The sequence below is a fragment of the Hemiscyllium ocellatum genome, chromosome 28, assembly GCF_020745735.1.
Source record: "Hemiscyllium ocellatum isolate sHemOce1 chromosome 28, sHemOce1.pat.X.cur, whole genome shotgun sequence".
In the NCBI taxonomy this organism is placed as follows: domain Eukaryota; kingdom Metazoa; phylum Chordata; class Chondrichthyes; order Orectolobiformes; family Hemiscylliidae; genus Hemiscyllium; species Hemiscyllium ocellatum.
In genome coordinates this window covers 19,175,039-19,188,916 of record NC_083428.1, presented here as the reverse complement: position 1 = coordinate 19,188,916, position 13,878 = coordinate 19,175,039, and the positions used below count along the sequence as shown (strand labels likewise).

Sequence of the window (13,878 nt, the reverse complement as noted above, 5' to 3'; positions counted from 1 at the left end):
TATGTCACTAATGGTAATTTCAAAGCAATTTTTAAATTACCATTTGAAGAGAAAAATCAACAGATGCTTTCAAAATGCCTCCTACATGCTCATTGTTATTGTATTATGTATTAAAGTCCTGAAGTTGTCAGCTGTTTATTGTTTTTTATCTGTTAGCTGTTTCTGTCAAGGGGTTGATTGCGGCAGATTCTCTGAACTCCTTGGATTGCTGCTGCTGCTATGAGAAACTGTATTGACCAGCCTCAAGGAGAGTTGCTTCTTAGTCAGGCAAATGGGGGTGGTGACATTGTGGGAATATCAGTGAACTAATAATGTGTAGATACGAAAACCCAAAGTTATGAGGACTGGGTACAACCCCAGTGTGGCAGCTCGTCTTGAAGTCAATGAATGAACAAGATCAGAAATTGAAAGCTAACCCCGGAAATAATGACCTTGAAATTATTGGGTTGTGATTTCTCTTTTTAAAAATCTTTCTGGTTCATTGTTGTTCAGAGAAGGATACCTGATATTACCCAATCTGGCCTACACGTGACTCCACAACCACACACTACTGACCATTAGCTCTGAAATGGTGTAGAAAGATACTCCACTATACTAAACCTACTGAATAGTCAAAATAGCAATCTGAAGAGCTGTCTCCACAACAACCTTCTCAAGGATAAGTAGGGATGAGCTGCAATTGTTGATCTTGTCAACAAGCCCACTTCCCATGGAAGGTGTTTTTAATTCATTCTCTTTTGGTAGTTTGAATTGAAATGTACATCAGGTCATTACAGGTAAGAGTCTTTGTGTCAGATTTCAAGTTTGGATTGGGCACATTGTCGGTCGTCTCCTGGTTTTGATGTTGTCAAATCCATTTTCACTTATCTTTAGCCAGGTTTGGAGATCTGAGTAAAGCTGCCGTTTAGCTCCTGGGTGCCAGGCCTCTAGAATCATAAAGAAGAGAACCATGTAAGAGCAGTTAAAGAGTTTGTTCACTCACTTGAATCCAGTAGAAATAGTCAGCTCTTGTAGACCTGAACAAAACTGAGCACACAAGGAAGTGACGGATGGACTTTGAGCTTCCTATTTGATGTCAAAGATTGTTCGAAAAGCAGTTGGTGTCCAGAGAGTTCTGAAAATTATTTGTATTTAGGTTTTTGTTTCTGACTCCATTCCTTCCTGTGTCTGGTAACAGTCTTGAGATTAAGCCAGTATGTTCATACGTGCATGCAGACACACTACTACTTCCATTCCCCTTCATCCTACATCTTAGCTCCGTTACTGAAACCCTACTCCATGCCTTAATTACCTTCTGAATGGACTATTCCAATGCACTCTTGGCTGGTCTCCCATATTGTACTTTCCATAAACTTGAGTTCATTGAAAACCTTGCATTTTAATTCTTAGCTAACATCAAGTCCTGTTCCAATGTTGTCAGTTCTCATTTAGCTATTTTGGCTACTAAGCAATGTCTTTTAAAAATTCTCATTGTTGATCTCAAATTCTCTCTATGGTCTAACTTCACTATCTCTGCAATGCAATCCAGCTGCACAACCCTCTGAGCTACCTAAGCTCCTCTAATTCTACATCCTTGAGCATCTCTGAGTTTTGATTGTTCCAAAGTTGGGTCATTCCTTTACCTGCTTAGGCCCTAAGCTCTGGAATACCCACATTATACACTGTACATCTAACCATTCCTCCTTTTACACAAGCCTTGAAAATCTCCTTGATCAGGTTTTTGATCATTTAACCTAATATTTCCTTCCTATAAGTATGAGTTGTTGAGAATGAGATTCAGCTTGGCCTCACTGCTCGTTGGATGCTGCCTGAACTGCTGTGCTCTTCCAGCACCACTGATCCAGAATCTGGTTTCCAGCATCTGCAGTCATTGTTTTTACCTAATTTCCTTCAGTTCACATCCAGAGAAGCTAACATTTAAAGAATAGCTAATGAGGATCCCATTGCAACTACACACTTTTTGAGGAAGATGGAAAACAATAGAACATAGAACAGTTCAGTCCTTCAACCCATCATATCTGTGCTGATCATGATGCCATTCTAAACTAATCCCATCAGCCTACATATGGTCTGTTCCCATTCCCTCCTGTTCATGTGTTTGTCTATATGCCTGTTAAATGTTGCTATCGTAATTGCTTCTACCATTTCCCTTGGCAGAACACTTCCAGGCACCTACCACTCTCTGTGTGAAAAACGTGCCTCACTAATCCCTTAAACTTACCTCCTCTCATCTTAAGCCTATGCCCCCTAGTATTTGGGAAAAGGTCTCTGACTATCCACCTTATCTATGCCTCTCATAATTTTAGATAAATCTTCAGGTTGTCCCTTTGCATCTGGCACTGGTGAAAACAATCCAAGTTTGTCCAACCCCCCCTTTATAGCTAATAAACTCCAATTCAGGAAACATCATGGTAAACCGCTTTTGCACCCTCTACACCCTTCCCATTGTGTGGTGACAGTACTGCACACATACTCCAAATCTGGCCTAACTAAAGTCTTAAGTAGCTGCAGCATGATTTGACAGCTTTTATACTCAATCTCCCCTCTAATGAAAATGTGTTGCTGGTCAAAGCACAGCAGGCCAGGCAGCATCTCAGGAATAGAGAATTTGACGTTTCGAGCACAAGCCCTTCAAGGACTTGTGCTCAAAACGTCAAATTCTCTATTCCTGAGATGCTGCCTGGCCTGCTGTGCTTTGACCAGCAACACATTTTCAGCTGTGATCTCCAGCATCTGCAGACCTCATTTTTTACTCCCCTCTAATGAAGGCAAACATGCCCTGTGCTGTCTTTATCACCTAATCCACTTGTGTTGCCACTTTCAGGGAGCAATGGACTTGCAACTCAAGGTCCCTCTGTTTATCAATGTAGTGAAGAGTCCTGACATTTACTGTATATTTTTCTCTTGCATTTGACCTCCCTAAACAGCATCACTTATTGCCTGGATTAAGTTCCATCTGCCGTTTCCCTGCCCAACTTTCTAACTGATTTATATCCTGCTGTATCCTTTGTTGTATCCACAACGCCACCGATTTTTGTGTTGCCTGCAAACATACTCGTCAGACCACCTACATTGTCATCTGAGTCATTTCTGTATATAACGAACAACAGAGGTCCCAGCACTCATCCTTGTGGAGCATCACTAGTCACAGACTTCCAGTCAGAAAAAAACACTCCTCCACAGCTACCCAGTGGAGTGAAAGCAAATATTCCTTAATACAGCCAACTCATGAAAATGCTTGTGCAGTATTGTTGTTTATCTGAGAGGAGTCAGTATAATTGAAAAGCTTTTCCCATCAATCCACATATGTACCAAGTCATCAGTTTGAATTGTAGCACAGGCTTTCTGTGTAATGACTGTGCCTGCTTTTAGCAAAGAGGATATAAGTTGAGGAGCTCCTAGTCTAGGAGGGCCCTCACCTATGGTCGAGGGTTCACCAGTAGACCATATACCAAAACAAAATGCCCCCTACCCCTGAGGCAGAAGCTCCAGGACTTGATAGCCTGCCCAAAGTATTTGTAATATGATTCAAACAAGCAGTTAATCACCCAGCTAATCCTTCCTCATTGTTAAAGGATGTAAAAATACCAAACAAATCTGAAGTATTAACTCTTCTTTCTCTCCGCAGAACTGCCAGACCTGAGTATTCTAACATTTCTCATTATGTTTTCCAGCATTTTTGCAATATTTTGCTGATGCATATACATCTCCCTTTCACAAATTACTTTTCATAAGCACCAAACAACTCTGAGCACCTCCTGTAATTCAGAAAACTTAGCAACCAATATTGCTTACAGCAGGCTCTCAAAAACAGCAATGTGACAATGATCAGAAGTTTTTTTTGCGTGATCGATGTTTGGGGGGCTAATTATGGATTAGAACACTGAGCATAATTCTCCTGCTTTTCTTCAAAATAACGCAAAGGGACTTCTATATTAAGGCAGCTTGTCTGAAAGATATGATTTGGAGATGCCGGTGTTGGAATGGGGTGTACAAAGTTAAAAATCACACAACGCCAGGTTATAGTCCAACAGGTTTAATTGGAAGCACACTAGCTTTCGGAGCGTCCCTCCTTCATCAGGTGGTAGAAATTCAGGGCATTAACTGTACCACAACATGACATTGGCCAGGAATAGGACTTGAACTAGAAGATGAATGATACTGACTGAGCCACAGCCAACATTTAAACTTAGCTAAGGCCCCGTAACAGGAAGAATCTTTTGATTTGATGTCTTATACTTGTATTTTGACTTTATTGTTCTCATTGGTCGATCAGATTGGCTCTTGAGAAATGTTGAAAATGGAAGCTGCTGAGCAGGCCCATTAGCACCTAGCAATACATTTCCTTTATTGGCTAGATGAATTTCTGGTATGAGTGGAAACTGATTTTGTACTCCCGAGTCTCCAGATTTAGCAAATGAGAAATTTCTGTTTGACCACTGCACAACAGGTTTCCCTACCTCCTTCTACATTCAAATGGTTTAGCACAAGTTGACAGGAATTGAGGTTTAAGCACCCTCACAAGTGAGACACATGGAATTTAGCCATTTAAAAGTGCACATTTACCAGCTTTACGCTGCTAGATCCAGCAAAGGACATTGTACACTTTGGGTTGCAAGGTTATCTGGAATAGAGTGGAAAGAATTTGAGGCCCAGGGATGGGTGTGTCCCTGCAGGGCCCTTTTACTGAGTTAAATTGGCAGATCAATCACCAATGGTGCCCTCAAGCACTGCACACCTGCCTAATTAGCTATCGAGTCTGACGTTAAGCGAAGACTTGACTCCACTCTTCAATCTCCAGTCTGTCACCTTGGAGCAACCCTGAATTGCAGAGACACTCATTTGAACCCATTTGAGGTGGTAAACATTATCTTTCCTCCTCGCAGATATTGTCAGAACTGTGGTACAGCATTTCTGGTTTTTAAATTCAACTTTGAAAAAAATGCAGTTTCTTTCAGGTTTGGGTTAGGGCATATACAGCTTTGATGTGTTAACAGGGACTTTCATATACAATCACCAGTGATAACAGAAACTAAGCAGTGTTGATATGCTAAGCACACATGCTATTGTACCAATTTGCATGCACAACCTCATACAAGTGGGGACAGAAGACATTTTTGATAACTATAGTCAAATTACCAGAATACCAGTTTTGAAACCAAGGCACAGTGTAGATATTTCTTGCATGTCAGTGGACTTGCATTGGCTTAAGAAGATTGATGCATGCTTTAATTTCAAGTTGTACTATCTTAATTCTATCGTTACACTGCTCTATAACAAAGAACACTACGCATCTGTAAACAGTGAAACTTTGATGCAAAGTAGAGTGAGTTGCAGGTAGTTATAGTAATGAAAGGGTTTTAATTTGGTTCACTGTGCTGTCTGGAACTCAAGACCTTTGGATTGTATACATTATGTAGAATAGCTCAAGTTTTATTTTTACTTGTTGCCTCCCGTTATTAATTATTCACCCTGTAGGCAAGTGCATATGATTAAATAAAAATTGCCTTTATCTTGTTCTTGTGCTGCTGATAGTTATACCGCTTAGTTTATGGGATTTTCCCACTTAATCTGGGCCCAGGAAAACCAGTGGTAACAGTAATTATATTTATAGAGCAGCGTTTTAACTTCTAAAAGGCAGTTTTAGCAATTAAAGAGAGAGTAAGGGTGTTGAGTCAAAGAACAACTTGAATTAATACCCAGAAAGGGTTTCAAAGGGAGCTAGGGAGATAACGACTTCAGAGAAGTACTTCCAGAAAATGGAGCTGAACCAATTGAAGGTACAACCAGTGATGGTGAACAATAAAGAAGACTATAGACTATAATCTGAGGAACAGACTTGGAATGTTCTAACATCAAACAGAGGTAGGGATTCAGAATGAGACCATGAAGGGATTTAAACACAAGCCTGAGAATATTAGTGAACAGGATTTTGTGCTGGTTAGGACATAACACATTGCAGTTTTTGGAAGATGAATTTTGGAAGGCTGTGCAGGAGAATACCTGATAAATCTCAGCCAGATGAATGGGTGTTTCAGCAGGAGATGTACTGTGGAGGACAATATGGTGGAGGAGGAAGTCGATGGGTTTTTGTGTGACAGCACAATCTCTGTGCTGACATTTTGATGTAAATGTGGAATACGATATCACCCAGTCAGTACAAGATGTATACAAATATCACAATCAGTCTGGTCTTAATCAATGTCTCAGGGTCTACATTTTGAAACAGGTCTCCATAGGTACTGCCTGCATTTCAAACCCAAATGCAGCGGAGCAACACATTCTTTGTCTTTCAGATTAATCTCCTGAAGTTTTATCAGTAATATAGAAGCATCTAAAACCACAAATGTCACCAGAGTTCTTTTCTGTTGCATTGAAGTTGCATCTGCCTTGTGTGATGTAACTTGGCCTGGTCACTCTTATTCCTGTGTTGAACAGTGTGCCGTATTCATTTTAATGAATATTTCACTTCTCACTATGTTTGGTTGGGTTTCCCAGGCCTGGGGAAACATAGCAGTTACAAGGGAGCAAGAAGTGCTGAATTTATAGATGGCAAGTACCTTTCACAGCACAGCTTATTACCCAGGTTGAGCAGGGGTGTTTCCTCCAGGACTAATAAATTATCCAGTAACTCCCACCCCCATGGTCTCTCTGCTTCCTGCCCTAGGCCCTCTCCAACCATCATTTAAGCTCTACACAACTGTTGCCACCATCCCAGGTTTTGACCTTGCAGAGCAGGTTTCTGTGAGGACTCCAGTCTGTCTGACTGTAGGCAGGAATTCCACTGAGTGAGCATGTGGTGAGAGAGAGGATTGGGAGGGTGTGGGGAGGAGGTGGCACAAAAACCAAAGAAATCCTCAATTTTAAATTTTGCAAACCTGTTCTTCTGGTTTTCCGGATCACCCCCCCATAACCATAACACCAGTTCCACCCTTTCCCACCTGCTGTGCAGAACACTTGCTTTCGGGCTGACTCCAGCCCTGTATGTCCATCTCCCTGTATGCACTCAAAGCCTCTCATTTTCAAGAAAACAACTTTAGATGCTGGAAATCTGAAACAAAACAGAAAATAGTGTAGAAACTCAACAGGTCTGGCAGCATCTGTAGAGAGGAAAGAAATTAATGTTTTGACTCCAGTGACCTTTTGTCAGAACTGTCATTTTGACTTGTTTTCCTTCCTGCCCTGCACACTTCTGCGATCCAATTCTTCAGCCGTTCCTTTTTCCTTTCTCTGCAGTCCAGAGACATTTCATTTTTTAAGGTGTTTCTGTGATACTTATGTAGAGGACGAGAACAGTTGAAATCGCAATACAATCCCTTAATCAGAGTAAAACTTGACCAACGTGTCCACAATAAACATGGTCATCCAAGCTTTCATGGCACTTTATATTTTGCTTTGTAACATGTATATTTTGCTTGAATTTTATCTATTTTTACAAGTATTACAGAATCTATGTCTGTTTGTTCTGACACTGTATGTTGACACTTGCTGCAGCAATTAATATTTCAAAAGAAACCTGCAGTTTGATGCTTGTAAAACCTGGAAAGTCTAAAGAGGCAGAAATTTCAAAATAGCTAAGTGACAATCCTGTCAATATCTTCGGCATTTTAAGCACCTCATTTGTGGAATTTTGACTTTTACATGTACATATCCCCACATTACAACAGTGACTACACTTTTTAAAAAGTACCTCATTAGCTGTGGAACACTCGTGAGTCTCCCAGTAGCTATGAAAAACATTATGAAAATCTAGGTTTTGTTTTAAGAGCATTATTTTTTTCAAAAGTAAGTTACTGAGTTGCCTGAAAGTAATTGCAATCCTGTCCAGGCTAGCCAACAATTTTAGCAGTTAGTCTCTAGTGCAAGGAAAAATCTGAAGTCAACAAACTGGGAGTGAGAGAATCTAGTCTCGCGAGATGATAATTGGCTGCTTTCAAATTGATGCACCTACTTTCCAGTTTAATGGCAGGTGAGGAATCATCATCCATTAGTGTCAACAAGACAACACAAGTCACACTATCTGACTCGACCGTTAGAATCAACAGTACATGACCATAAAGATTTATTTTTATTAAGCAAGTATATTTTTGCAATAAAACTGTGTTTTGGGCTCTGTCGATGCCTCAGCTAAATGCCAAGGGGTTGGTTGTAAATATAGCGAATGGTGAATACCAAGGCTTAATTTGTTCTGTGTAATAAAGAGAGTATAGATCTGAATGGCTTCATTAACTGTACATGTACATTAAGATTTATTTTTATGAAGAAAGTATATGGTTACAATAAATTAAAAAGAGGAGCCTGATGGATTGACTTGTGAACTAGTGCAGCTGAGCTCTGGAAATCCTCCTTATTGAGCTGGAAGTAACTGAGTCACTCCTCCTCTGAATTCTTTCAATCAAGAAAATTTTAAGTTACACATTAGTTACCAATTGTAATTTATCCACTTTCCAATTACTGGTTTCAAGTTGACAAACTTACAAAGATAAAGTCTTTAGCATCTATGTTCTATGTTAAAGAAACTGGCTGCCACTTCACTCTGAGTTCATTCCCTTCAAGCACCAAATGCACCTCTAAACTAAAACAAAGAATGGTGGGTGCTGGAGATTTGAGACAAAACAGTGTTGGAGGAAGTCAGTATTGGGTATGGCAGCACCTCCTGAATTACTCCAAAACTTTATTTTTCCTCGTACTAAATTCACCTCCTTATCTTTGCACTTTTTTTTGTAATTTACTTTATTTAAGAGCCCCCTATTCTCTATTCCTCCATTTGAGAAAGTTTGCTTCCCTTGAGTTTAGTTTCCAGTGTACACAAGGCCATTTGCTGTCTCACTTTCGAATTTGCTCCTGATCCACTACTGAAGCACTTGCGCTGACCCAAAAGCCAGAACTAAGGTTGGAAGGCACCTGGACAAGGAATTACATTCTATAATGTGTAAAGCTTCATACACCATGTCAATGATCTGTTGTTAAATGAGCATTTACTGGGCAGAGACAAATAATTTGTGTTTGACATGTTAAAAATATCCTATACAGGTATTTGAAGTGTTGGGTAGCATGGTGGCTCAGTGGTTAGCACTACTTTCTCACAGCGCTAGGGACCGGGGTTCAATTCTAGCCTCGGGCGATTGTCTGTTTGGAGTTTTGTACATTCTCCTGGTGTCTGTGTGGGTTTCCTCACACAGTCCAAAGATGTACAGGTTAAGTGGATTAGCCATATTAGATTGTCCAGTCCATGTAATGTCCAGGGGTGTGCAGGTTAGGTGGATTAGTCTGGGGAAATGAGGGGTGCGTCATGGGGATCGGGTGGGACCTATGTGCAGGTTGCTGCAGATTTAATGGGCTGAATGGCCTTTTCCCATACTCTAAGGATTCTATGACAATAGATTGTTAAGGGGACAATGTCAGAAGGCTTGCAGGCATCTTTCATTCCATATAATTATCAGCTGCACTTGGAAGCAATAATAAAATGTTGTAAGTTGTGTCACCGGAGAATCGTCAAATTAAACTTGACACCGAGACATTAAGATGTTAGGATAGGTAACTAATACTTTGAAGCAAGTAGTAGATTCTAAGTAGAAACTTCACGGAAGGAGATGAAGGAAATCTTTAAGGAAAGAATTCCAGAGCTTGAGGGAGTGGAGTGGTGGAAACCAGAAATACACAAGAAGCCAGAATTAGGCATGAAAATTCCAAAGGCAGGACCAGCCCGGTGTGCAGAGGGATAATGTGAGGGCTGCTGATCGTGTTGTCTTTGTTGAAAATGAATTGATGATCCATTGGAATCCACACCAGATTGGCTAGATGATGGCTTTGTGGTAATATAGCTGGACTATTAATCCAGAGACCTCGGTTCGATTCCTGCTATGGCTGATGGTGGAAATTAAATTCTCTAAAAACTTGGAGTCAAAAGTCTACTGATGACTGTGAAACCGTTGTCAATTGTCGGAAAAGGCCATCTGGTTCACTAAGGTCCTTCATGGAAGGAAACTGCCGTCTTCACCTGGGCTGGCTTACACGTGACTCCAAACCCACAGTAATGTGGTTGACTCTTAACTCAGTTAGCGATGGGCAATAAATGCTGGCCTAGACAGTGATGCGTTTGTTCTGTGAATTAATTTTTTTTAACTTATGCCATGCTAACTTTGGACTTTGACTTCTCTTCCCCACAGACAAAACGGAAACCCGCCGACCAATCGCTCACGAGTGCCTTGGCGAAATGTTGAGGATCCTGCGACAAGTCATCAACAAGTATCCCCTTCTGAACACGGTGGAAACCCTGACTGCTGCAGGCACATTGATTTCAAAAGTGAAAGGTAGGAGGGGAGAAAGGCTCAAGTGCAATTAGCCTAATATTCACAAAGTAACCTATTGATCTGAAAGATAATGTGAATATTTAAAGGGAGGCGAGAAGGATACAGGGACATCCTGCAGAGATCATCATTGTTTGGGATCATGGAGCAAATCGAGTCAACCCTTGCAGCTGTCCCTTTTACCTCAGGGCAGGACACACACGGATTACAGGTGGCGTGGGACTCTTTCAATACGCTTGGGTCAAGAGTTCAAATGCCATTGAATGAAAGGTTGTGAATTTAATAGCATACTGCAGGATTGATGCTTATGTTTGCTGTAATAGTTCAGGTTAGTTGACAACTTGACAGTTATGTTCGAGAGTCTATCAAATGTTGAGGAGGTGTTTGATTTTAATGGGGATCCTATCTGCTGTTTGTCTGGGGGGGCGATCATTTTTTTTGTGCTCAGCTGTAAGTAGACAGAATGGAAAACTGGGCAAGTTGCCATGACCCTTGAACCCCACTAAAGCTGCAGCAGGGCGGGCTGACAAGATTTCAGGGATTTTTTAAACCATGTAAGTGCTTTACTTAATCGTGATTTGTTCTGTTTCTCAATAGTCATCCCCTTGGATATAAACATAACATCACATTTGAATTAAGGCAGTGTCATTCAGTGACGTTGTAATCAAAGACTCTTTGATTCCTTTGTAATACACCCACTGGTAACTGCATTTCTCAAGAAAACTGTCAGGATCTCTCCAACATGCTTATTAAAAAAATTACCATTTGTAATTACTGCACCCCAATCCATTTATGTACATTTGCTTGAGTTAACATTATTGTATGAAAGATTACGTATTAATAAGTTGAGGGTAAACAATAAATTGATACTGGACTAAGAATTCTCCAAGAATGCTGTATTGAATTAGTGTCTAATATTTGATGTTCTGCCATGATACTGAGTACAACTGGAATGGCATTGCACTGCAATCATGTTTTTCTGCACAAAATTATAAGAGAAAGTATCCATCCCACTGTCTTACATCTTCTCTGTATTACTGGCCAACCTTGGTGGTGTTGGAGAACATGGAACCAATTTATAATCTGCGCTTCCAATTTTGGTTCTTCCTCGATCTTGCCCCTCCAATTCTCAATGTTCTTCAGCTTTAAAGCTCTGCACAGAGCTCTCCAACTCTGCCCTCATGTGCATTTCCCTATTCCTTCACCTCTGCATTTCCCTATTCTTTTACCTTTGCTTTATTCAAGTACAGTCAGATGTCCTGACCCATGCTCTGAAACCCTCTCCCTCAGCCCTCTATCTTTCCAGTTTGCTGTCTCTATCTGTCTGTGTCTATGTCGCTGTCTCTCTCTCTTTCTGTCTGTCTCTCCATTTGTGTCTCTCTCTTTATCTCTCTCTCTCTCTCTCTCTCTGTCTCTGTGGCTCTCTCTGGGTATCTGTGAATGTCTGTGTCTTGCTCTCTCTCCCCCTTCTTATCACACTAATTAAAATGCTTTTCCTCCAATATTTTTGTTGTTCTTGCTAATACTGCCTATAATGATGATATGGCAATGCTGGTGTTGAAGTCACATAACACCAGATTAAAATCTAACAGACTTATTTAAAATCACAAGCTTTTGGCGTGCTGCTCCATCATCAGGTGAGGTGGACACCTTGTGATTTTAAATAAACCTGTTGGGCTATAACCTGGAGTTGTATGACTTTTGACTTTGCCTATAATGAAAAATTGTTATAAAATTATTTTTCTACATTAAAGAAAGCGTACAAATACAAAATTATTGCATTGCTTATAGAAAATATCTTGGATATGTGCTTGTATTAGCCCTTGCCATTCTCTGTCTTGCATTCAAACGTTTCCCTGTGTAACCGTATTGCAATGGCAATAAGCATAATGTTGGACTCTGAATCTGGTATGAAATTTGCTGTTTTTAATCTGTCTTGTATTGTCAGTAAGGCTTCATATTAGCTTATGTTTGGAAATGATGATTAAACTGTGTTGGGAAAGAGTGAATAACAGGAAATTAATGCTAATCCTGTAAAGTTTTATAAACATCTCTCCTGGGGGATGCTAGGGTGTGGTTGCTATTTGAGCCATTGTTCCATACTGTCTTGTTGTTTAAATAACTTGGAACAAAGAATAATTGCGGTGCTTCAACCAATCCTAATTGAGCAGTGGTGTATATTGTCTGTAGACAATAGTTAGTCTAACTGTTTGGACATCTCCAATATTTAGAGCTCAATTTCCTTATTGGAACCTGTGTCTGGAGTCCAAAGGTGCCCTGGGGTTTTCTCACAGGCATGGAGACGGGTACCCTGCTCACTTTACAGTGGTGGAGAGCAGGGCTTTCAAAGCTCAGCAACCCATCTCAGATGTATCCCTGGACAGTATGGGGCAATTTAGCATAGCCAATCCACCTGACCTACATATCTTTAGACTGTGGGAGCAGCTGGCCGAAGACCATGCTGACACGGGGAGAATGTGCAAACTTCACACAGTCATGCAAGGATGGAATTGAATCTGGGTCCCTGGCGCTGTGAGACAGCAATGCTAACCACTGAAACGTTAGATTCCCTACAGTATGGGAACAGGCCCTTCGGCCAACAAGTCCACACCGACCCTCCGAAGAGTAACTCATCCAGACCCATACCCCATATGTACCCTTGACTAATGCACCTGATACTATGGGCAATTTAGCATGGCCATTTCACTTGATTTGCACATCTTTGGAGTCTTGCACATCTGTGGGAGGAAAGTGGAGCACTTGGACGAAACCCGTGCAGACCCGTGCAATCTCCACACAAGCAGTCACCCAAGGTGGGAATTGAACCTGGGTCCCTGGCGCTGTGAGGCAGCGATGCTAACCACTGAGCCACCGTGCTGCCCGAAAAGCAACTTTGTTTCCAGATTTCTTTAGCGAACCCAGCATTTTTATTGAAGCCATGGGATGAATTTGAACTCACGACCCAAGAGATTCTTGACTGCTAGTCCAGTGACATGACCACTAACCCTGTAACCTCGACCTGCATGGGAATTGAACCCACTTCATGGGCTCTACGTGACAAGCCACACCTTCAATTAACTGAGCAAACAAACTCCATTTAACATTGTAAGTGTATCTGGAGAAAACCTGGCAAACTATGTGGAAGAATTCTTTAGAAAAGGTTTCCAGGCTTTACCCTGATGGACTGGTTTCAAAGTGGAGTAAAAACTGGATTCATTTTGGACTGATTCAAGATACAAAATGAACGTAGGTGGGCTCAAAAATACAGGCATGTCTGACCCTGTTCCAGGTGCAGCAGTGTTTCTGCTGAGGACCTGGCGTGGTTGCAAACCCCCACAACATCATCAGCCAAATGATTTTTCTAATCAACCTGTGAAATGAATTCGCTGGTGAAACCCAGGATTGGGCCAGGGACCTGATGATTTTGCTCTAATGCTCTCCCAACTGAATTACTTCAACCATCAGGCTGATTAAAAGACATCTCAAGGCTGACCAGGTTCTTTCAGTCAGCAACCCCCTCCCCCCCCTCCCCTTCCCCCACCCCTGTCATGTTAATAGTGATGGTCCA

The 13,878-nt window shown here is 41.2% G+C and overlaps 1 protein-coding gene across 3 annotated transcripts in view; it reads left to right on the top strand.

The window, feature by feature from the left end:
* LOC132828855 (rho GTPase-activating protein 45-like) overlaps nucleotides 1–13,878 on the top strand; it is a 176,139-nt gene that overhangs the window by 104,162 nt on the left and 58,099 nt on the right. For all 3 annotated transcript variants that reach the window (XM_060846020.1, XM_060846019.1, XM_060846017.1), the window contains exon 3: nucleotides 10,170–10,313. In XM_060846020.1, the coding sequence (XP_060702003.1) occupies nucleotides 10,170–10,313 (144 nt within the window). The remainder of the gene's footprint in view (nucleotides 1–10,169; nucleotides 10,314–13,878) is intronic.